At 38.4% G+C, this 22,681-nt stretch overlaps 1 protein-coding gene and 1 long non-coding RNA gene across 7 annotated transcripts in view; one reads left to right on the top strand and one right to left on the bottom strand.

Moving 5' to 3' along the window:
- The window catches only part of DLC1 (DLC1 Rho GTPase activating protein), a 512,426-nt gene that overhangs the window by 90,069 nt on the left and 399,676 nt on the right, over positions 1-22,681 (top strand). For all 5 annotated transcript variants that reach the window (XM_081520934.1, XM_081520935.1, XM_081520936.1 and 2 more), the window contains one exon: positions 868-2,015. In XM_081520934.1, coding sequence (XP_081377060.1) covers positions 993-2,015 — 1,023 coding nt within the window. In that variant the 5' untranslated portion in view covers positions 868-992. The remainder of the gene's footprint in view (positions 1-867; positions 2,016-22,681) is intronic.
- LOC145517787 (uncharacterized) overlaps positions 1-22,681 on the bottom strand; it is a 41,602-nt gene that overhangs the window by 16,417 nt on the left and 2,504 nt on the right. The window lies entirely within an intron of this gene.

The following is a 22,681-nucleotide window of genomic DNA, read 5'->3' as shown; positions in this document are numbered from 1 at the left end:
ATGCATGAATTACATGTTAATATGAGCTAAAATGGATTACCCCAGAGTTTCTTAGTCACTCCCTGGAGTAAATGTGTCCTGGTGATTTGGAGTCTGTATTAGCTCTTTCACATGCTAATATATTGCACGTGCTGTCTCTGTAGCTCAGGTTTTGCATGAGCAGTTCCCTGGTGACCTTTGGTGCAACTCAAACCAAACACCCAATAGATTTCTGTAGCAATTTGTTTCCACAAAAGATAACCAGGGAAGCGTGTAAGCTAGAGCAACTAGTTTCTCCGGTGAATTATTAAGTATAGCAGTCCAGATATTTTTGTAGTGGAATTTTAAATTACAAACACACACACACACACACACAAATTACACACACACACACACACACACACATGCCCGTGCTCCTGCTCAGTCACTCAGTCATGTCTGACTCTTTGTGATCCCATGGACTGTAGCCCACAAGGCTCCCCTGTCCTTGGGATTCTCCAGGCAAGAATACTGGAGTGTGTTGCTATCTCTTCCTCCAGGGATCTTCCCAACCCACGGATCAAACCCACATCTCTTCTGTCTCCTGCATTGACAGGCAGGTTCTTTACCACTAGCACTACTAGGTTATTCATTAATACCTCAATCAATCCATCTACATTTAAAAGTATTGTCAATGATTTTTGACCAGAGATACTAAATGTAAAATTTTCTTCTAATATTAGCTTGCTTCTTGAAGAAATAACCTTATTAAGGTTGTTAATTGGAAGCTTTATAGAAACCTCTTATTTAATCTTTCGTAGCATTGCTTAAGCACTCTCTTTTCCAAGATAGATTTTGACTCTAGAATTATGTCCTGAACTATATGTATATATTTTATTTTTTTAATAGGTGGTGAAATGATAAAACTTCCTCTCTTCTTCAATCAGTGAATTTGAAATAATCTTTCACCAAGTTTCATCTCCTTTAGTCTCATACGGAATGTATCTCTCTGTCTGTTGTTAAACTACGATGACATGTCTGTAGCTATCAGAAAGAGAAGCTGGGAAGAACATGTGACCCAATGGATGGGACAGCCTTTTAGTTCTGATGATTGTAACACAGCATGTCATCATGGACTAGTAGCTGACAGCTTGCAGGCAAGTATGGAAAAAGATGAAACTCTAAATGTGGACCGCAAAGAGAGGTGTGTTTCACTCCCAGACTGCTGTCATGGCTCAGAGCTGAGAGAGATTCCTGGGAGGCCAATGGGTCACATTTCAAAGGAGGTGGATGAAGATGACAGCCATGAAGGTGAAGATCAGTTCCTTTCTCTGGAGGCCAGCACAGAAACACTCGTGCATGTTTCTGATGAGGACACCGATTCTGATCTATATCTCACAGATGATAAACAGATTCTAACTACTCAAGGGCCTGAAACATCAGACCAACATAGCGTTAAAGGAGCAGGCTCCTTAGTAAAGATGCTACCCATTGTGGAAAGTAACCAAGATTCTTATGACTCCTGGGGAATGGCTGGTAGAGTTGATTTAGGGCTGGTTGAGGAAAAGGGGGACAGGAAAGTTGTTGACATGGTGAGTAAAAGCCTGGAGCTTTGTAAGGAGATAAGCTTAAGTGAAATAAAAGATCCGTCCAAAATAAATGCTTGCAGTTCTTTGAATGTGAAAGATATTGTGCCGGAAAAGCAATTGCTTAATTCTGCTGTAATTGCTCAGCATCGAAGGAAACCCGACTTCCCTAAAGATGAACATGAAAGCAACACCTGCAGTGCAGTACAAGATAAGTTATTGGCTATTCCTCGTATGGACAGAGGACTGCCATTATTAAAAACAGATCCTGGAAGCTGTCTTCTGCAGCCTCCTTCCTGCCCTAGTGGAATGTCAGCTGAAAATGGCCTGGAGACGAGTGGTTTCTCAGAACATCAAAACAAAAGTCTTCCAAAGTTCAACTCAGGAGATGGCATGCAGTGTTTATACTTCAAGGAGACTCTGGCCACCCAGGAACCCACAGATAACCAAGTCAGACTTCGTAAAAGAAAGGTAAGACACATGCACCAATTATCTGGCTTTTGGAATTTTGTAAATATCCTTGTTTCCATCATTTATTATTTTTGCTAGGGTTAAAAAGATAGGTCGATGTTTCTTTTTCCCTGTAGTGTAGCTGTGTGACTTAAAGAGAATCTTGGGAAAATCATCAAAATATGTAAAAATTAAAACAGGATAACCTATTTCGCTAATAATATTTATAATGGCTCCTGAACATTTTATTTTGGAATTGTGTTGAAGACAGAATTTCACTTTCTTTGGAATTAAATAGCCACCAGATAGCTCATAGATCTGAAGGGCAACCTCTAATTTTCTGAAAGAATATCATGATATCTTTAAATTAAAATTATATATTTCAGTTTGTTTCTCTTTCCCCTTTAGAAAATATATTTTATTATAATTAAAGTGGTATAAGTCACATATTTTAAATGAGCCCTTGGTATATACCAAGGCAACAGTACCCCCTCCCCCAAAATATGCTAATGCTATTTTAAATGATACCGTGGCACATTTGCTATCCATAGCTGTATGAACTTTCTGTTAACTTTTGACCAAAAGAATCAATAACTGAAATAAAATTTTATGCTGAGGCACCTTTGACTAATCCTGTAGATACCATGATCCCTTAAGAAGTGTGCAAGTGAGAGACATAAGGATTGGAGACAAACTACATGAATCATGGTTTCGTTAGAGAACTCTTGACTAAAGTTTGTAATACCTTTAGGATTTCCCCAGCATTCTTCCCACAATGTAGTACTCTATAATCCTGATGTAAATACGAGTACCATTTCTTCTGTAAATCTAACATGCCATTGACATTAAAAAAAAAAACAAAAACCCTGCAGATTGGACATTTCAGGGCAGCAACTTTGCCCTTCTTAATATAATGAGTCCATAATTCCAACTCTCCTAAGACAAAACTAAACTTCTCAGTTCTATACAACTGGAGCTATCTACAATGAGAAGCAAAAACTCCAGCTCCCTTTTGGTGAAGAAATCTGGTTTCCATAAACCATAAACATGGTTTTGCTAACAAACTAGATCAGTAACGTGTCATAAGTTTAAGTGAAGTCAAAACTTTACAGCAAAGATCAATGTGCTCAAACTATTAATACATGCCCATGGAGCATGCTGTGCTTCTGGCGAACTCTTCCTTCCGTACATAAATTGTACTGTAATGTTAATGCTGCATAAAGTTGTTATGATTGGGATGCTCAGATTGCTTTTTCAGAAATGTCCATATAGTCAATCAGATCTGTTGGAGGGAATGCAATAATGACATAAGAAAGTATTAACTGACCTATGACATAGTTCCCCTAAAATATGACAGACCCTGCCCAACTGCCGACAGGAACATTAAACATTCCAGAAACATATGCTCACCACTTGGACACTTACATCAGCTCTAAGAATGCAGGAAGGAATTTGCTCTTGGATGTGTCACTATATCATGGTTGCATTACGAGAGCCATAATTATATCTCATTTACAAGTTCTAACTTAAATGTTCTATTTTAAGCATTTCATCATTCTAAAGTATTATGGCATTGTCTGGAGGAGTGTTTATTTTGACTCTACAACTTATTTGGGGTGCTTTGTGATAAACAGATTAAATGCAAAATTTGAGGTTTGGAAATTACTCTGGAAAAGTATGGTTACAAGAGAAGAATCCTCTAGAATCAGTGTGTAGGAATTTTTGTTCCATTTGATTTTGAATGCGTGTTATAATAGCTTCAAGTTGCCCACTAGCCATTTTAGAACTTTACCAAAAGAAATAATAAAACAAATGCATAAATATATATGTACAGATATGTCCATCATTGTAGTGTATGTTACTGACAAAAAGGACACAACACAAATTTCCATCAATTAAGGATGTATAATCATTGTTTAGTGTATAATGATTGTTTAATCTGTAGTTTGGAATGGTATGCAGCCATGAAAAAGACGGAGTGAGATCATGTTCTCCAACTGAACGGTACTCATGATATAGTGTGTGTAGAAAAAGACAGTGGCAGGCCAATATTTGTAGCGTGTCTCAGTCTGATAAGATGAAACATGTGGATACAGATAGAGATAGAAATATAGATGGGTTATGACCCTCTCTAGATGACTAAATAAAGAGTATGCAAAATTCTAGATAAATAGGCACAAAATTGTTGACAACATTTACTTTGAGATAACAGAAGTAAAAGGTTAGAGGCATGGCATTTTCCATTTTTGGCCTATATATTTTTTATGAAAGGTGTTAGTGAAAATGGCTCAGTTGTGTCTGACTCTTTGGGACTCCATGGACTATACAGTCAATGGAATTCCCCAGACCAGAATACTGAAGTGGGTAGCCATTCCCTTCTTCAGGGGATCTTCCAAATCCAGAGATGGAACCCAGGTCTCTTGCGTTGCAAGTGGATTCTTTACCAGCTGAGCCTCCAGGGAAACCCAAAGGTAATAGTATTCTGGGCAAAATGCATACAATGAACAGATACAAAAACAAAATAATATTAGATCCTAATATTAGACTGTCTTCCCAGGTGGCTCAGTAGTAAACAATCCATCTGCCAATGCAAGAGACTCAGGAGATGTGGGTTCAGTTAACTATTTGAAGCATTTTCTACATGGCATAAGATGACCCTTTATTTATACAGTTATTATGATTATTATTACTTTTATGACATGGAAGCAAATACAGAGTTTTTCAGAATATCAACAAAAGTTTCAATCAACTACTCAATTCTAGTATAGCTAGCTTAAAACTTATCTCCAGATAAGCCTCTGGAGGGACACATGGACCACATTTTCATGTCTAAGGTCTTAGGGGCCTGATTGTGAAAGCAGTTTGCTAAGTTGTCTGTATCTTTTAAACTATTTGTCAAGCATGGTTACAGCTTTGAGATTAGAGCTTAGAAAGGTAAAGCAGAATAAGCTAATAAAATTTTAGTTAGAGAACTTTAATCAGCTCATTCTCTGACGGGCATATGAGTGAACCAAATCTGTCATTGAATTTATGAACATGAATTTTTTGCAGGAGGGAGTATAATCAGGTTCTAAGACTTGGAAAGAAAACAAAAACAAAAACAGAGTTTCTAAGAGTAGTTCTCAGAATGCACTGAAATACTACTCCAGAGTTATCATTGTAATTTAGACATAAATTCCTTCAAACCTATAAATATTGGCAGGCATTTGTTGTTCAGCGTGATGTATTTTTTCTTGTTTTCCAGTGATATTTCTGGCCATCAAAGATAGCCACACATACTTATTAGAAGTCTCAGTTGGAGTGACTGCATTTGTAATAAATATAGATAAATATTGGCCTTTTAAGCTAATAATTCCCTTCAATATGGTGAAATATATCATTAAATCAAAGCCACTGAAATCAAAGGAAAACCAAATAGATCATGAGCAGACATCAGTACATAAGGCAGGAAGGTCATGTGGCATGTGACCAGCGCTTATAGGCTGTGGGTGGGTCTTTGGGGTAAGGCAGCTGGTTAAGAGCAATTCTCAGAGACAAGTTCCAAAGAAATGTGGGGTAGGAAGACAGTCTAAGAAGTGGTCTCTTCAAACCAGATGGGATGTGAAGATGGAAAACATGTAGGGAAAGACTTGAGGTTAGGCTTTTTTTTTTTAAGAGCCAGTATATTTGTTCTTGATGGTGGTTTACTAATTAAAGAGAGTCCAAAATTCAGTCATCTCTAGAGACTATTTAAATAGTTCCCCAATTTTTGAATAGCCATAATAGTTGTATAAATATATAAAATATTTTTATTGGCTTTCATAAGACATATTTCATGTTACCAAGCAGAATAAACTACAAAAGATAATATAAAAATGATTTGAGCTTTGACATCCAATTTTCCCATTTGAACAAAAACCTCACATTTCAACAGGCAACAAAAGCATCCTTTATGCTATCGATCTGACTGCTTTCACAGAAAATCAGCATAAAAGTGGCTTGGCCAACATCTTTCTCTCACACATACATAATAATTGGGTATAGGTAATTCTGGAATGGTATGTTTTCTAAACCTTAGACCCTCTTATCCAACTGGTCTACCACCTTGAGCATTTATCCATATCCAGATTAGTAAGAAGAGGGAAGTGTACCAGGATGACCATACTCCTGGGTAAAGGCAGGATCCAGAAAGAGCACATTTCTTTGTTTCTAATATTTCATGTTCTAGAACTTAGCTGTATGGCCACATCTAGCAATAAGCACTGAGAAATAAAGTTTGCATCCTGGGCAATCGGGTATCTGCTAAAAATTCTATTATCAAAGAAGAAGAAAAAATGTATATTGAAGGATAATTGATAACATGAATATGTTGAGGAACAACACCTAACAGAAATATATCCCAGTATATTGTGGCAGTATATTATGGCAGAAAGAGAAGGACTAAAGAGCCTCTTGATGAAAGTAATAGAGAAGAGTGAAAAAGTTGCCTTAAAATTCAACATTCAGAAAATTAAGATCATGGCATCTGCTCACATCAGTTCAGTTCAGTCGCTCAGTCGTGTCCTACTCTTTGCGACCCCATGAATCGCAGTACGCCAGGCCTGCCTGTCCATCACCAACTCCCGGAGTTTACCCAAACCCATGTCCATTGAGTTAGTGATCCATTCCAACCATCTCATCCTCTGTCGTCCCTTTTTCCTCCTGCCCCCAATCCTTCCCAGCATTAGGGTCTTTTCCAATGAGTCAACTCTTCGCATGAGGTGGCCAAAGTACTGGAGTTTCAGCTTCAACATCAGTCCTTCCAGTGAACACCCAGGACTGATCTCCTTTAGGATGGACTGGTTGGATCTCTTTGCAGTCCAAGGGACTCTCAAGAGTCTTCTCCAACACCACAGTTCAAAAGCATCAATACTTTGGCGCTCAGCTTTCTTCATCATCCAACTCTCACATCTATACATGACCACTGGAAAAACCATAGCCTTGACTAGACAGACCTTTGTTGGCAAAGTAATGTCTCTGCTTTTAAATATGCTATCTAGGTTGGTCATATCCTTCCTTCCAAGGAGTAAGCATCTTTTAATTTCATGGCTGCAATCACCATCAGCAGTGATTTTGGAGCCCAAAAAAATAAAGTCTGATACTGTTTCCACTGTTGCCCCATCTATTTCCCATGAAGTGATGGGACCAGATGCCATGATCTTAAGTTTTCTGAACGTTGAGCTTTAAGCCAACTTTTTCACTCTCCTCTTTCACTTTCATCAAGAGGCTCTTTAGTTCTTCTTCACTTTCTGCCATAAGTGTGGTGTCATCTGCATATCTGAGGTTATTGATATTTCTCCCAGCAATCTTGATTCCACTTGTGCTTCTTCCAGCCCAGCGTTTCTCATGATGTACTCTGCATAGAAGTTAAATAAGCAGGGTGACAATATACAGCCTTGACGTACTCCTTTTCCTATTTGGAACCAGTCTGTTGTTCCATGTCCAGTTCTAACTGTTGCTTCCTGACCTGCATACAGGTTTCTCAAGAGACAGATCAGATGGTCTGGTATTCCCATCTCTTTCAGAATTTTCCACAGTTTATTGTGATCCACACAGTCAAAGGCTTTGGCATAGTCAATAAAGCAGAAATAGCTGTTTTTCTGGAACTCTATTGCTTTTTCGATGACCCAGCGGATGTTGGCAATTTGATCTCTGGTTCCTCTGCCTTTTCTAAAACCAGCTTGAACATCTGGAAGTTCACAGTTCACGTATTGCTGAAGACTGGCTTGGAGAATTTTGAGCATTACTTTACTAGCATGTGCTCTATCTGATAAACTGTATCACAGCAGGTAAACCCCTAAGTCCAACTAGCAAAGTTATCTAGCACTCTGACTTGCATATGGCAGGTTGTCACTGAGGTGTGAGTGAATTGTGAAATCAGTTTAAAGGTTATGACCAGAGGAAAACTCAAAAGTATTCTTTTCAAAAACAAACAAAACTAACAACAACAACAGAGTGCACAATGAGTTTCTATCAGAAACCACTTCTGTCCATAAAGTAGTTTGAGCATTCTTTGGCATTGCCTTTCTTTGGGATTGGAATGAAAACTGACCTTTTCCAGTCCTGTGGCCACTGCTGAGTTTTCCAGATTTGCTGGCATATTAAGTGCAGCACTTTTACAGCATCATCTTTGAGCATCTGAAATAGCTCAACTGGAATTCCATCACCTCCACTAGCTTTGTTCGTAGTGATACTTTCTAAGGCCCACTTGACTTCACATTCCAGGATGTCTGGCTCTAGGTGAGTGATCACACCATTGTGATTATCTGGGTCGTGAAGATCTTTTTGTACAGTTCTTCTGTGTATTCTTGCCATCTCTTCTTAATATCTTCTGCTTCTGGTCACATCACTTCATGGCAAATAGATGGGGAAACAGTGACAGACTTTACTTTTTTGGGCTCCAAAATCATTGCAGATGGTGACTGCATGCCTGAAATTAAAAGACGTTTGCTCCTTGGAAGAAAAGTTATGACCAACCTAGACAGCATATTAAAAAGCAGAGATATTGCTTTGCCAACAAAGGTCCATCTAGTCAAAGCTATGGTTTTTCCAGTGGTCATGTATGGATGTGAGAGTTGGACTGTAAAGAAGACGAGGGCCAAAGAACTGATGCTTTTGAACTGTGGTATTGGAGGAGACTCTTGAAAGTCCCTTGGACAGCAAGGAGATCCAACCAGTCCATCCTAAAGGAAATCAGTCCTGAATATTCATTGGAAGGACTGATGCTGAAGCTGAAACTCCAATCCTTTGGCCACCTGATGCAAAGAACTAACTCACTTGAAAAGACCCTGATGCTGAGAAAGATTGAAGGCAGGAGGAGAAGGGGATGACAGAGGATGAGATGGTTAGATGGCATCACTGACTCAATGGATGTGAGTTTGAATAAACTCTGGGAGTTGGTGATGGACAGGGAGGCCTGGCGTGCTGCTGTCCATGGGGTCGCAAAGAGTTGGACACGATTGAGTGACTGAACTGAACTGAGTATATTGTGGCACACTGTGAATGAGATAACAGACTGCGTATATATCCTATGGTATTCTGTGGCAAATCCTTGATGCTTTAACTTCACATTGCAGAATATCTTTTCATGTTGGGGAACTATTATATATGTTGAAGTGATGTTGATCAAATGCTATTAATATACTCTTTCTTATGAAAAATTGCCCAAAGCCAAAACAGTATACTGTACATAGTAGTGTAGTGTTAGTTGCTCAGTCATGTGTCACTCTTTGCGTCCCTATGGACTGTAGCCCACCAGGCTCCTCTCTTCATGGGATTCTCCTGGAAAGAATACTGGAGTGGATTGCCATGCCCTCCTCCAAGATATCTTCCTGACCCAGGGATCAAACCGGGGTTTCCTGCATTGCAGGCAGACTCTTTACCGTCTGAGCCACAGGGAAGCAGTGGTAGCTCAGACGGCGAATACTATACTATACTTTGGTATAGTACATACTATACTTTATCTTTGGACAGATACAATACATTCATTGTTGTTGTTGAGTCACTAAGTCTTGTCCGACTCTTTTGCAACCCCATGGATCATAGCCTGCCAGGCTCCTTTGTTCATGGGATTGCCCAGGCAAGAACGCTGGAGTGCGTTGCCAGTTTCTTCTTCAGGGGATCTTTCTGACTCAGGGATTGAACTCGTATCTCCTACTTGGCAAGAGTGTTCTTTCCCACTGAGCCACTGGGGAAACCCAATACATTCTGAAATGACTGAAAAATATTAGCAATGACTGAAAAAAATCAAATATTTTCTCCTTATGCTATCTTTAAAATATATACATATTTGGTAAAAGCACACCTATACCTGAAATGACTTTCTCATTTCTTTCTATGACCTTCCTGATCTTTTCTGTCTCCTAAATGCCTATATGAAGGCTTAGTAGCATGAGAAGGCTAACATTGACCAATGGGTGACATAGAGAACATAATAAATTACGCAGAATATAGAGTGGACTGAGATAGGAGGCCAGCTGGAAGAATATAAAAAGAAAGGAAAAATTGTCTAAGAAATGAAAACCTAAAGATGGCTAGGCTGTGGCCCCAACATTGAATGAAAGCAAGGACTAGTGGAAGAATTAGAGTTTGTTTTTCAGTTGACAGTGAGGGAAGGACTGGGAAACAGGGTTAAGTCTACATAGCTCTGCAGACAGATTCTTAATGACAGTATGATTTTACATGATTGTCACACTGGTTTTAAACACACAGGCTTATTGAGCAGACTATATTGTTTTTAAACCTTTTTCCCTAGCTCTAACACTAGGGCTGGCAGAGAAAAGTTGTTACCAGGTAGAAAATCTATGTGTAGATGGATAACACAGGTCTTCTCAGCCATATTTTTAGCAGGATTTGTGTCCCAGGTAAAGCTGGTAGCTTTGTAAGTAGCTCATTTGGGTGTGTTAGGCCAGCGAAAACCATCAAATTATTACATGCCATTTAAACTGGGTTTTTGCCTCAAAAACAACTGGAAAGTCAAAAACATATTTACAGATAGTTGGTGCTTAAATAGTTTGCCTCACAGAAAACATAATTCCCCAAAATCAACCAGAATGCAAAAAACATTTAATTATATGATAAAAGATAACACTAGATATATTGTCTGGTAAAAATAATAAGTAATTAATATTGAGCATCTTCAGTATCCCAGGTCCCGTTCTGTGGACCGTGGTACACCACCATAAGCCGAATGGCAGAGTTCATTACGCTGTGAAGCATATAGTCCCTGAAACGCTGCTGGTATCCCCAGGTACAGCTTTTGTTCGACTAACACATAATACCAGCACTGAGGGAGGGAACAGTAGTGAGAAAGTAAGAGAGGATGGCATACAAGGAGTAGGATCAGAGAGAAGAAGGAAAACAGGAAGAGACAGAGACAGAGATGGATACAGAGAGAGAAGGATGGGCTAAACTGGGTACCAAGCAAAGCACCAGTCAATTGCAGAAGAAAGCAACCATATAATTCCTTGACATTTGTAGCAGGCAGAAATCAGATTCTCTTTCAACATGATGGAGTTATGGTCACCACCAGTACAAGTTTAATAAGGAGACAAGGAACACAGCTTTAACTCCAGTGATTACAGAGCAGGTGGAGACAAATAATACTCCCTGCCATTTCACAGGAGGAACTCGGCCAACTAGAGGCAGTGTTCATGCTCTGTGTCTCCGACAGGCTGCAAGCAAAGACCTGATAAGCTCATATTTTAAAATCCTCAAGTGTCTTCACCTTGAAGGGACTTTCCCCGGTTTCCTCAGCCGGATCTGTTGCTTGATTGTCTTCACCCATAGAGGACTTACTCCAATCAGAATGTTTACTGCAAATACACCTGGTCCCACCATTACTAACAAAGACATCGGCTCATTTGGGGGCAGGTTTATGTCTGTAGCGATTCAGTTTTTTGTGTCTGTAGCATCCATCTCAGTGCTTAGAATCCTGTTCATAAGTGCTTAAATGAATGAATAGCCTTGCCAGGGTAAAGGATTTATTTTCAGAAGACAGTATCAGATGTCAAGAACCCAAGTCATAAGGATACAGAAGAAATGAGGCTTATATAACCAAAAATCACTGACCAGTTGTCTCATACTTTATAGCACAATCTCCTCTATATTCTCCCTGCTATTAATAGTTCCTTGCTAAAAGAGGGATGAGGGGACAAGAGGGAAGAGATAATTATGTAAATTCTGGTCTCTGACGCATCCTTCAAATTTAAGATGATTATTACCTTTTGCCACCAAACAGTTAATTGTCACTAAATAGTTATATAGCAATCGGAGTGGTGAATGTTATTTAGAAACTATTTAGTTGTCTTCAGAAAAGAGTGGGCAAGGGTGACTGTAAAGAGGAAAATATTAGAATATCCGTTCACATTTGTTTGTTTGTTTTTTGGCCACTCCTCTTGGCATGTGGGAACTTAGTTTCCCGACCAGGGATCAAACCCACATGCCCTGCAGTGGAAGCACAGATTCTTAACCACTGGACTGCCAGGGAAGTCCCCATTCACATTTATTTGTAATTTATCCTTTAATTTTGTATATATTTTATAAGATAGATGATATGTTGCTACGAAAGTATATAAGTAAATAGTATACACATGCTCGCTGAAAAGTACATAATCAAAAATTTTGGGAGGCCACTGGTTTAGAATATCTTTAGCTTTTCTGGTTAATGTCATTTTGGGGACATTGGAAGTGGAAACAAGATGACAGGAATAATAAAGTAAGAAATTAAAAGATGAATGAGGGAGATGGAGAGACTTTTGTTTAGAGAGTGCCAGACAATAGTAAATTTATTTTCAATATCTGTGTGGAAACCACATAAAGTAGAGAGATTTGATGCCGGGTGCCTTTATGGAAAAATATACTCTGAATGAGAGTGATTAGATCTTAAATGTTTCTTGTTCCAGATATTTTTGAAAAAAAAGTAGTTATGATGTGCGATAGACCTCTGATCTGAGTAGTGACTTGGACCAAAACAGCAAATTTACATTATTAGTAACAAGATCATTATTAAGTTCACATTAACCCAACATCAGCTTTTATTGGAGCAAGAAATAATACACTTTTATGATGTTATTTTAAATAATTAATGGGTGTTTCAGAGCCAGTTGCACATTAGAGGCTATCTTAATAGTGAAACTGATTTAGTTTCTTCCTGGTGGGTTTCTGTTACTATATACCAGGACCAACTTATTAATCTTTTAATACCAACAAAACTACCAAAGGTTTTGGCTGCCTCCCTCGAAGAAATGCCAGTATCCACAAAAGTTGGGATAACTAGCAAAACAGGGCCCTGCCTCTGTTATCTGGGCGCTAAGCACAGTGGTGCCAATGGAATCTGTTCATTTTCTGGCTCGTGTTCTCAGAAATAAAGTACTTATCCCTGCTGCCAACAAGATCTCTATTCTACAAATAATTTTATGTTGAGAAAATTATAGTGCTACTTTAGAGATAACCTCAAAATGTTCAAAGGAAATACAAGCAAATGGGAAAGTCCACTTTTATTCTTTTTTCAGTTCTATTTCTACATTGGCATAGGAATAAAACTAGTGATTAATGAACCTCTTCCATTTTGGGTTCTATTTTTTGAGCCAGTAAAACTTCAAAAGGATATATTGCTTTTTATATACGTTGAGAGTTAACCCAGAGTTTTTGTTTTGTTTTTTTTTTTGAGTTGAAATAGCATCATTATTTGGTCTAGAAAATGAGTAGCTTGGTCTGAGCTTGATTTTCTAACCAAGAAGTTAAGCTGTAATGAGGAGGAGCATCGTCTAAATTGAGGGGTGTTTTTTAATCTGTGTGAGCTTTATGTATGCTTGAAAAATGCAGACAACAGTCCCTACATCACAGGTTGTTAGGTTATTAAATGAGATGGAAAATGTGGTTCAACGCTACATATCGGAACCACTGGAAAAATCTATTATTTAGCCAAAACTTGAGGTGAAGATTTGACAGACAAATAACTGAAGAATTGCCGAATTAGATCTGGGAATTGGTCAAATTCTAGTGGAACCTATAGTCACAGTATATATAGCCAATAAGGGTATAGTAGCTACTTTAGTTGGAGATCTCTAGAACACTTCATAGCTCATGGTAAATCTCCACAGCTCCTACACTGTGGTTCTGTAAAAAGTAATTAAGCCAGTGAACTCTAAAAGCAAACTGCTTCCCTCACACACAGCTTTGTAATCACGTAGGTTATTTATCGTCTCTGTACCTCAATTTTCTCACCTATATAACAGGATTCTTCATTTTTTCTTCGAGAAGATAAAGTTCATATGTATGCAGTAATTAGAACAGTGCCTGACACCTAGCAAACACTGTGTGACTTCAGCTATTAGCAATAGGAGTTGTTATTTTCTGTTTGTTTTATTAAAATGCCCTAGTCACAGATCCAAGAATAAGCTGAACTGTCTGGGAATAATTATGGAAAAAGACTGATGACATTTGAGAGAGGATTTAGAAAGTAAGTCAACCCACATATACATCCTTGCTATCTAATTATCATTATAGAGTACAGTCTAGAATATGCATTCCCCCATGCACTTTGCCACGTATGGTGTAGAATCTGAATAAGCATCATATATGCATCCTTACCTCAAGGAGCTTACACAGTGGTAGGGGCAATATAATACAAATAACAAAATATTCAGTTAAACTAACTTTTAACCTTAACACCTATTACTATTAGAACCTCATGTAATACTAGGTTTTGAACCGCAAGTACTATAATACCCTGGCTCAACCTAGTGCACTGGTACACAGTATTAAGACTGATGGAGCCGGATATTCCTGGCGATCTAGTGGTTGGGGTTTCACCTTCCAATGCTGGGGGTGTGGGTTCGATCCCTGATCATGGAGCTAAGACCCCACATGCCTCCCGCCAGGATGGGGGACCCCTGCAGATGAGCAGGTCAGGGAAGGCTTCACCCAGGATGTGCTTGAGCTGAGCTTGGAAGGCGCTAGAGACTTTCCATTTGTGAGAATAAGGGAGAGGGATCTCTCTGTGCTTCCTTTAACTGTTCTTGGAAAATACAATTTTATTTTTAAATACACAGACTTAAGGAAGTAAGTGAAATAAGCAAATACTTCAAAAAAGGCCATTTTGTAAACAGACACTTTTAAATATTAAGATTTTTTTTTTCTTTTTTGAAGAATATTTCACAGTGATATGAAAATCAAAAGAGGATGGATGGTACTTCATGTACCAGGCTTTAGCTTCGGCAAAACAGTTTTCTGTTCTCAAACTTAGATTTTTAGCTAAGTAGTTTCTGGGCTCACTTTATCTTAAATAAATACATACGTGATCTCAGTTTCAATACACTAATGAGTTCTGAAAAAAACACTAGCCATGTTAATTTGCTCCCCAGCTAGTATTTGATTAGTTAGCAGAAAAGCAAAATGAATCATGGAAATGGTTCAATTATATAATAATGATGAAATGAGATGAGACAGTGATTCCTACTTTTATATGTTCATAGATATGTTAAAATCATTTATGGCTGTGTGTGAGCGTGCTCAGGTGTCTGACTCTTTGCAACCTCATGGACTGTAGCCCACCAGCCTCCTCTGTCCATAGAATTTTCTAGGCAAGAATACTGGAGTGGGTTGCTGTTTCCTTCCCCAGGGATCTTCCCAACACAGAGATCGAACCTGCATCTGTTGAGTCTCCTGCATTGGTGGGCAGATTCTTTACCACTGCATACAAAGTTCATTTATGAGTTTCTCAATAAATTAAACATTTTAAGAGAAGTATGGAATGTATAAAGCCCAAATCTACAGCAAGAAATCTAAGAGTAAAATAAGTTCACTTAATAATATACTATATATATGTAATTAAAAATGACTACATTATATACACATGTACGTCATTTTCAATATATGCAATAATCAAGCACAATCTGAGATGTGATATTTGCCTGCCTGCAGTAAGTACAGTCTTTACTGAGACATGGAGTAGAGGATAGATAACAAAGGAACTAAGCGGTTGCTCTTGCCAGGAGTAAGTAAGCTGATGGTGCTCTGCTTCTCAGCACGAAAGAAACTAGAAGCAGGCTCTGCCTCTGCGGTGAATATCACCTTTGAGACCTGTGGACCTTTTCCTCACACTCCTACTCCTCAAAGGCACAGGGAAGTGGCGTTTGAGTCAACACAGCTGACCAGAGCCTGCATTAGGGAATAGCTGAATTCTTGGTGCAGAATATCTTTCTCACAGAATGCATTTGCCATTGTGTAGCTGAGACTTTTGATTTTCAATCCATCCCTAAAATCCCTTGCATTTTGTCTTCATTTTGCTGTAAGATGGTCACAAGATGTTGAATGTCCTGTCACATGTTGATTTACCCTACAAGCAACATGTCCCTCAATTGCCTGGACTGTTGTAGGTAGCATCCTATAAACAGATAAGATATGAGAGATGGAGAATTTGCTTTTCAGAGGTTCATGGGCTGTTCCAACAGGAGGAGACTTTAAACAACCATGCATTTCACTTTAACTGGAATAATGTGTGTATCTTGACAAGGCCAAAGAGCTGTAATTTAGCGTGTTAACAGAGGTATGTCCTGTTACCAAGGCAAAGTTGCTGCCCCACGGGAAAGATGCTGACTTGCATATTATCATGCAAAAGCTGTAATTTAAAAGTAATCAGAAAGAATTGGCCAACACTGAAATGTAACACAAACCTAATATTAAGGTTTTTTTGAACGATGAAAGGAAATGTTTTATCCTCCTATTTCAGACATTTGTCCACTCTGTGTGCAGGAAAAAAAAAAGTCTTTGTGAACTGAACTACCATTTCAGGTATATGTTGACAAAAATAAAAATTTTTAGAAGCTGAAAATGGAGTCAAAAATGAAGATTTTCTCAGCTCTTCTTGCTTTCTAGTTTAATAATAAAAAGTCACTCTTTCCTGAGACATGAATTTTCATTTAATTCAGTTATTCTGTACCCTTTCCCTATGATCAACCTAGACCTTTATCATAAATATTATCTCTGTCCACTTAGAAGTTACAAAGTGCTTTCTCTCAGATGTCCACAGTGTTTGGGTTGAGGCATGATAAATTTTAAACAAGCTGAAAAGTATTTCAAACAACTTCCATACTGTGAGCAATCCTTAAGGAGGCCAGAAGAGAAAAGGAGCTAGCCAGCCATTTCAGTATCATCTTCATGAAAATTTTTCTTTTAAATATATTGATAATCATGTAAAGCACTAAATTTTTATACCTAAAATTCTATCTAGACTAGAAACAAAGCGCGTGCAACATTGTACATCAGCCTGTCCTGGACAACTTACAATGAAAATAAATCTATTTTTCCCATGCAGTACCTTGTAATTATTGTAATCCTAAATTTCCAACCCTGACCACTGAGAAAAATGTATGTTTTTGATAGAGAATGAATGGGCAATAGTTGTATTGCTTGCATGAAGCCAGATGATTAAGAAATTTAATTTCTAACTTTAATATAAATCTTTTCATTTTTAAGAGAACTGCATTTACTCAGGCGATGTAAGGTAAGTCACAACATTAATAAAGTGAGTGATGCATTTGAATTGCTACTCAGTTTGTATATGTGTCATGCTGATCTGGAGCGCTGGTTATTGTGCAGATTATTACAGCAAAAATTGGCACACACACAGTTGTTTAAGGTAGGGGAGAATGGGCTTCCCAGGTGGCGCAGTGGTAAAGAAATTGCCTGCGAACTCAGGAGATGCAGGTATGATCCCTGGGTCAGGAAGATCCCCTGGAGGAGGAAATGGCAACCCACTCCAGTATTCTTGCCTGGGAAATCCCATGGACAGGGGATCCTGGCAGGCTGCAGTCCATGGGGTTGCAAAGAGTTGAACACAACTGAGCATGCACACAGAGAAGAATAGGTGGGGATGGTATCTGAGAACAAGGGGTGTGCAGGCTTAGTGAGGGAAGAGACATTTTTAGGCTACTATTTATCAATCTACATTCAAGTTGTTTTAAATCTGGATTTATGCTGAAAGACCAAAGCAGAATGTTGGGAATAATCAAAATGGTCACTCTATGGTTTCCTACACAATATTGGGGCTTGTAGCAGAAAGAGTATGTCAGTCCCTCCTAGGGAGGAAATAGTAGATGTGTGTTAATTGGAAGGGAGTATCAAGCAGCCACAAAGTCATGCTTAAAATACCAAAGGGATGTAGCCAACATTCTTAAGGTGGATCATAACCTTGGCTAGGGATGTTTAATGATGTTGTTCTACATTTCAAATCCATGGGAGTTATACGTGACACAGTATCTTGAAGTCATTGTTACCACTTCATCAATAAAACATTATTGGAAGAATTATTAGCAAATTAGCAAATATTTCTGCCTGATGTTGTTGGCCAGGCCATTTTCAGATGCCTGGGAATCTCTCTCCTGCAGGCCAGTTATTATGCAATCCTCTGTCGGGGTCAGCGGGTACCCAGGTGAGGAGTGAATTGGATTGCCTATGTTCTCAGTGACATATTATCTTCCAGTGGTAAAGAATTCCTTTGCCACTCTGAGAACACCCTTCTGCATTCCTCACCTTTTCTCAGGCAACTTTTTGAAACCAAAACAATTGAATGGATGTATACAGTTAAGGGGCTTCCCTCGTGGCTCAGATAGTAAAGAATCTGCCTGCAATGCAGGAGACCCAGGTTCCTTCCCTGGGTGGGGAAGATCCCCTGGAGAAGGGAATGGCTACCCACTCCAGTATTCTTGCCTGGTGAATCCCATGGACAGAGGAGCCTGGTGGACTCCTCCTTTGCAAGTCCATGGAGTTGCAAAGAGTTGGACACGACTGACCGACTAACATTTTCACTTTTGTACAGTTAAGAGTGAGTCATAAGCAATATCTACCACCCAAACGTACAGTCCCATCCCTTCAATTTGGAACGAATTTATATTTACCAGCAAAGAGAGAGCAGAAAGCGTACTTCATACTCTTCACCTTCCCTCTTGTTACAGGTATGAACTCTCAGCTTCAATCTAAGCCTAGTCCCACCACTGGGCCCTGGACCCCCTCCTCTCTCATTGATTCAAGGACATCACTCCTAGAAAAGCCTTCTCTCTTGGATCAGTGATGTTTCCTTCCCTGGGTCATTTCTGTCAGCTTCCAAATATGATGTCCAAATATATCCCATTAAAATTTAAAAAGAAATCTCTCTTGACACCACATCCTCCTCTTTCTTGGTGTTCCTTTATAGCAATTATTAAATCATTATTTAATAGTTGGCTTTGCTCACTTTCTTCAATTCCTGTCCTCCCTTTTGTTCTCAACCTCACTGAAAGCAAGCAGGCATCTGCTCCTATCCAAACTGCTGTGAACAGGCTGGCCAATGAACTTGATGTTGCTCAGTGCCAAATTTCTCCTTGATCAACCCATGGCATTTGTAAAGTTTGAGTTCTCTCTTCTTTTAGAATCTGCTTCCTAACACGACCACTAGGATCCTACTCTTGATTCTTTTCCTGCATTCATTTGGCCCATTCCTTAGTCTGTTTCATGCTTCCTTAAACTAGAAAGTAAGTTCTTTTGAGAGAAGATGTTGTTTTGTATCCCTCACGTCCAGAAGAGTGCTTGGTATCTTGTAAGTGCTCAATAACTCTGTATTGACTAGGTGATTGAATGAAAACAGGAAAAGAGCTGTATAAGTTAAACATATGACCTAAACAAGTGTTTTAATTGATGGTGAATAATAAAATGGATACATCCAAAGACCAAACTGTTGATCTGGTCAAGGAACTCTCATAGTAAATAAAGCAAAAATAAGAGAAATGTCAAATAATAGATGGGAATTAAGAGACTTAGATGCAGGTTATTCAAAAACATCTAATAGAATTCCAGGCGGAAACAACGGGAGGTAGCAATACTCATAAAATATTGAAAGGAGTATTTCCTAAGCTGGTAAAGGGCATGGCTCTTCAGATTTAAAGATCTTAGTAAGCATTAGATTATGCTCAAAAGAAGCAAAGCTGCTCTTAGTTACATCCTGATAAGTTTTATACATCCAAGAATTAAGAAAATGTCTTTAAAATATTCAGAGACTTGAAAACAAAGCAACAACAACAAAAAACAAGTTATCACTGTGACATCGATATTCATGGCTTAAATACAGGGTCACAGGAAAGTTAAGGAATACCATCAAATAAACCTAGAATTCTAAACCTGTTTCATCACTGAAGTGCGGGCAAGATAATGATTCTTATGGATGTTAAAAGAACTTAAAAATATGTACCCTCGCATCTTGAGGTCCTTAACTTAATCACAGCTGCAAAGACCATTTTTCCAAATAAGATCACATTCATAGATTCTAGACTGTAGGACACACACATTCTTTCTGGGGGCCACAATTCAACTACTGCAGTACAAAGAAGTTAATTGACGATTCCAACACTGAGAGATAAGTACAATGCAAGCCTACACAGGGGGAGAGAACACCTGGAATGAGGTCCAAGTGCAGTCTGTGGGGTTCAGGGAGGCCTTTTGATTGAGCTTTTAAGATAAAACCTGAAGAACGCCAAGGGCAGGAAGGTGGACTGGAAAGAGCTTTCTGAGTGAGAGAGGAAAGAATACAGTGAGCCTCAGCAACTAGGAGAAGTTGAATGTGGCTATAAAATATGAAATGAACAGAAGCACAGAGTGAGACTGTGTAGGCACACAGGGCCCAGAGTGTGACTGTCCTTGAAAACCTGGACTAGCACCTTGGAATTTTAAAGCTATGAATGGGAGCATGACAGAACCACATCATATAGGTATATTTGGATGCAGTACAGGTAACGGACTGCAATTAGAACTGGAATCAAAGAAACCAGTTAGGATGATGTAGCAGTAAATTGAACAAGAGATGGTGGGAAGATTAAGGGGCTTGGCATGAAAAATATTGAGGATGTAGAATTATTATTTCCATAATAACAGCTCATTACAGCTAAACTCACAGGTACTTTTCTATCATAGGTACTTTTCTACATGTTTCTAAAGTAAAGATGGATTCCAAATCTCTAAATTTCTGCCTGAACTTTCTAGAACTATGACTAGCCCAACAGATATATACAGACATGGAGCATGATGTGTCTAACAACAGTTTGTAATAGACATTTTGAATTTCTGAAACACATCTTTGATATGTGGATTAATTTCCTGTAGTTTTAAGAGCTTTATTCACATTGCTTCAAAGTAAATTTAAATTTCACATGAGGTTTTGAGGTTTTCAATGTGTTGTTGATATTACCTGAATTATTTCTTTTTGTGCCATGGTCTGTCTCCCTGCTATTGATTTTTCTTAAAGATGCAGTGATTTTGGTTAGCCTTTCCTGGTATGGCTAAGGAAAATTGGTTAAAATAGGTGACTGCTATTCAATCTCTCTGTGATTCTTGTAGGAATATATCATTTATGTGTCTCCATTTCTCATATGTCCACCTTATCCAGATGCTCATGTCAGAATAAAAAGGTACTATAATAAATCCCTTGCTATCTCCCTGAATCCAGTCTTTTCTCTTATTCTAGCAGCTTCTACATAGTTTAATCAGCTTAACCTTCCTAAGAAGACTCCATCAGCAGGTGATTTCCCTTCATTAAACAGATCTAATCTCTTAGTTTTTATCAGATAAAGTTCATCTCCCCCAGCTTACATTTTAAAGTCCTCTGTATTTAGTCCTTCTTGAATTTTAAGGCTGTTCTCACCACTCTAATGAGTTTCCTATAGAAACACTACAGATCTATGTTCTTTGGCCACCATCGACTCATAGCGGTTACTCTGTACACCTACTTGCCTTACTTCAGCCTCACTTTGGAACTTAACTGTTCCAAACTCACCCCACTTTCTTTAAGTCTGTAAAGCTATTTCTTCCTCCTCTCTCCCTGAAAATGTCTTCATTAAGGAAAGACATAAAATGAATGAAGGTTAATATTTTTTTCATCTTGCTTGAGGGTGAACCTAATAAATGCTCTCATTTGGTGGTACTCATATGCTCATTGAGGGCAAAGAATATGTGTTTCCCCTGTGTAGCTTCAGTGACCAATATGGATAGTGAAAAATAAGAAGTCATCTAGTGGATGGATGGATGGATGGATGGATGGATGGATGGATGTATGGATGAAAGAATAGATGAATGAATGGATGAATTGAATGGATGGGTTCATGGACAAACTAATGAGTGAATCTGTACTCTAACCACAACTGACTACAGAACTGTCTCCAATTTTGTTAAGGTTGATATAAGAGAAAAATACAGCTTCCTTTACTAGGGAAGAAGGGAGAAAGAAATACTAACTATGCTAGCTTCTCATGTCCTTTATTCTGAATGTTTTAATCTTTGATTTCACATACATGAAGAAATGTACCCCACAATAAAATTACAGTTGTTTGTAATTTTGTTAATTCACTCAATCATTATTCATTTAGCATTTCTTACTATCTAAATTTTGAGTATTATATTAGTTGCCAGATAATCAAAGATGAATAAGTTACTGTCATTTTCTCCAAGAAACTCAAAAACCTTGAAGGAAAAACATCCATAACTCCAAATCTCATGGTACATGCTCCATTAGCATGGTAACTGTTCATCCTGGTTGGTCCAGCCACTTTGGTTATGCCATTTCCCCCACATCCTGCCTCTTTAGCTCCTACTTTCACTATGAAGTGTCCCATTTGGGTGACAAATTACATAGTTGACTTATGAACTAGCCCTACTAAAAAGAACTGTGGCATTGATGTGTATGTAAAAATGAAAATGTTCTTTGTCTCCTCTCTCTAAATTTAAACTTCTTGGAGGCATTAGAAAATTCTGTTGAAATTATTAGACTATATTTGCTTATGTTTTTAATTTTCCTAATATTTGGAAACCTCAATCCAACTTTTTGGACAGATATTCAGCTTTGGATAACTGGTATAATGTTTTAAAACCATCGTAAAAATAAAGCTCTTACAGCTGGATGTTCACAGAAAGTCATGGAAGAGTCAATATTCACAAAGCAGTAAATGATTTGCAAAGCAATTAGGCTGTTGAAGTAGTACTAAAATAATTTCTCATTTATTCTAAAGTTCAAAAAGTATAAATGCTTATTGCTTTTAAATGGATACCTTTCCATCATCATAGTTCACTCCTACAACTTTTTTTGTTGTTGTTCCAAGAGGCAACATACTCACTTCTCCGATTCCCTGAGAGATAGTAAATGTACT

The sequence above is a fragment of the Giraffa tippelskirchi genome, chromosome 8 (assembly GCF_054371585.1).
Source record: "Giraffa tippelskirchi isolate mGirTip1 chromosome 8, T2T-mGirTip1v1.2.pri, whole genome shotgun sequence".
In the NCBI taxonomy this organism is placed as follows: Eukaryota; Metazoa; Chordata; class Mammalia; order Artiodactyla; family Giraffidae; genus Giraffa; species Giraffa tippelskirchi.
Note: the sequence above shows the minus strand (reverse complement) of the source record. Positions and strands in the feature narration are given on the sequence as shown.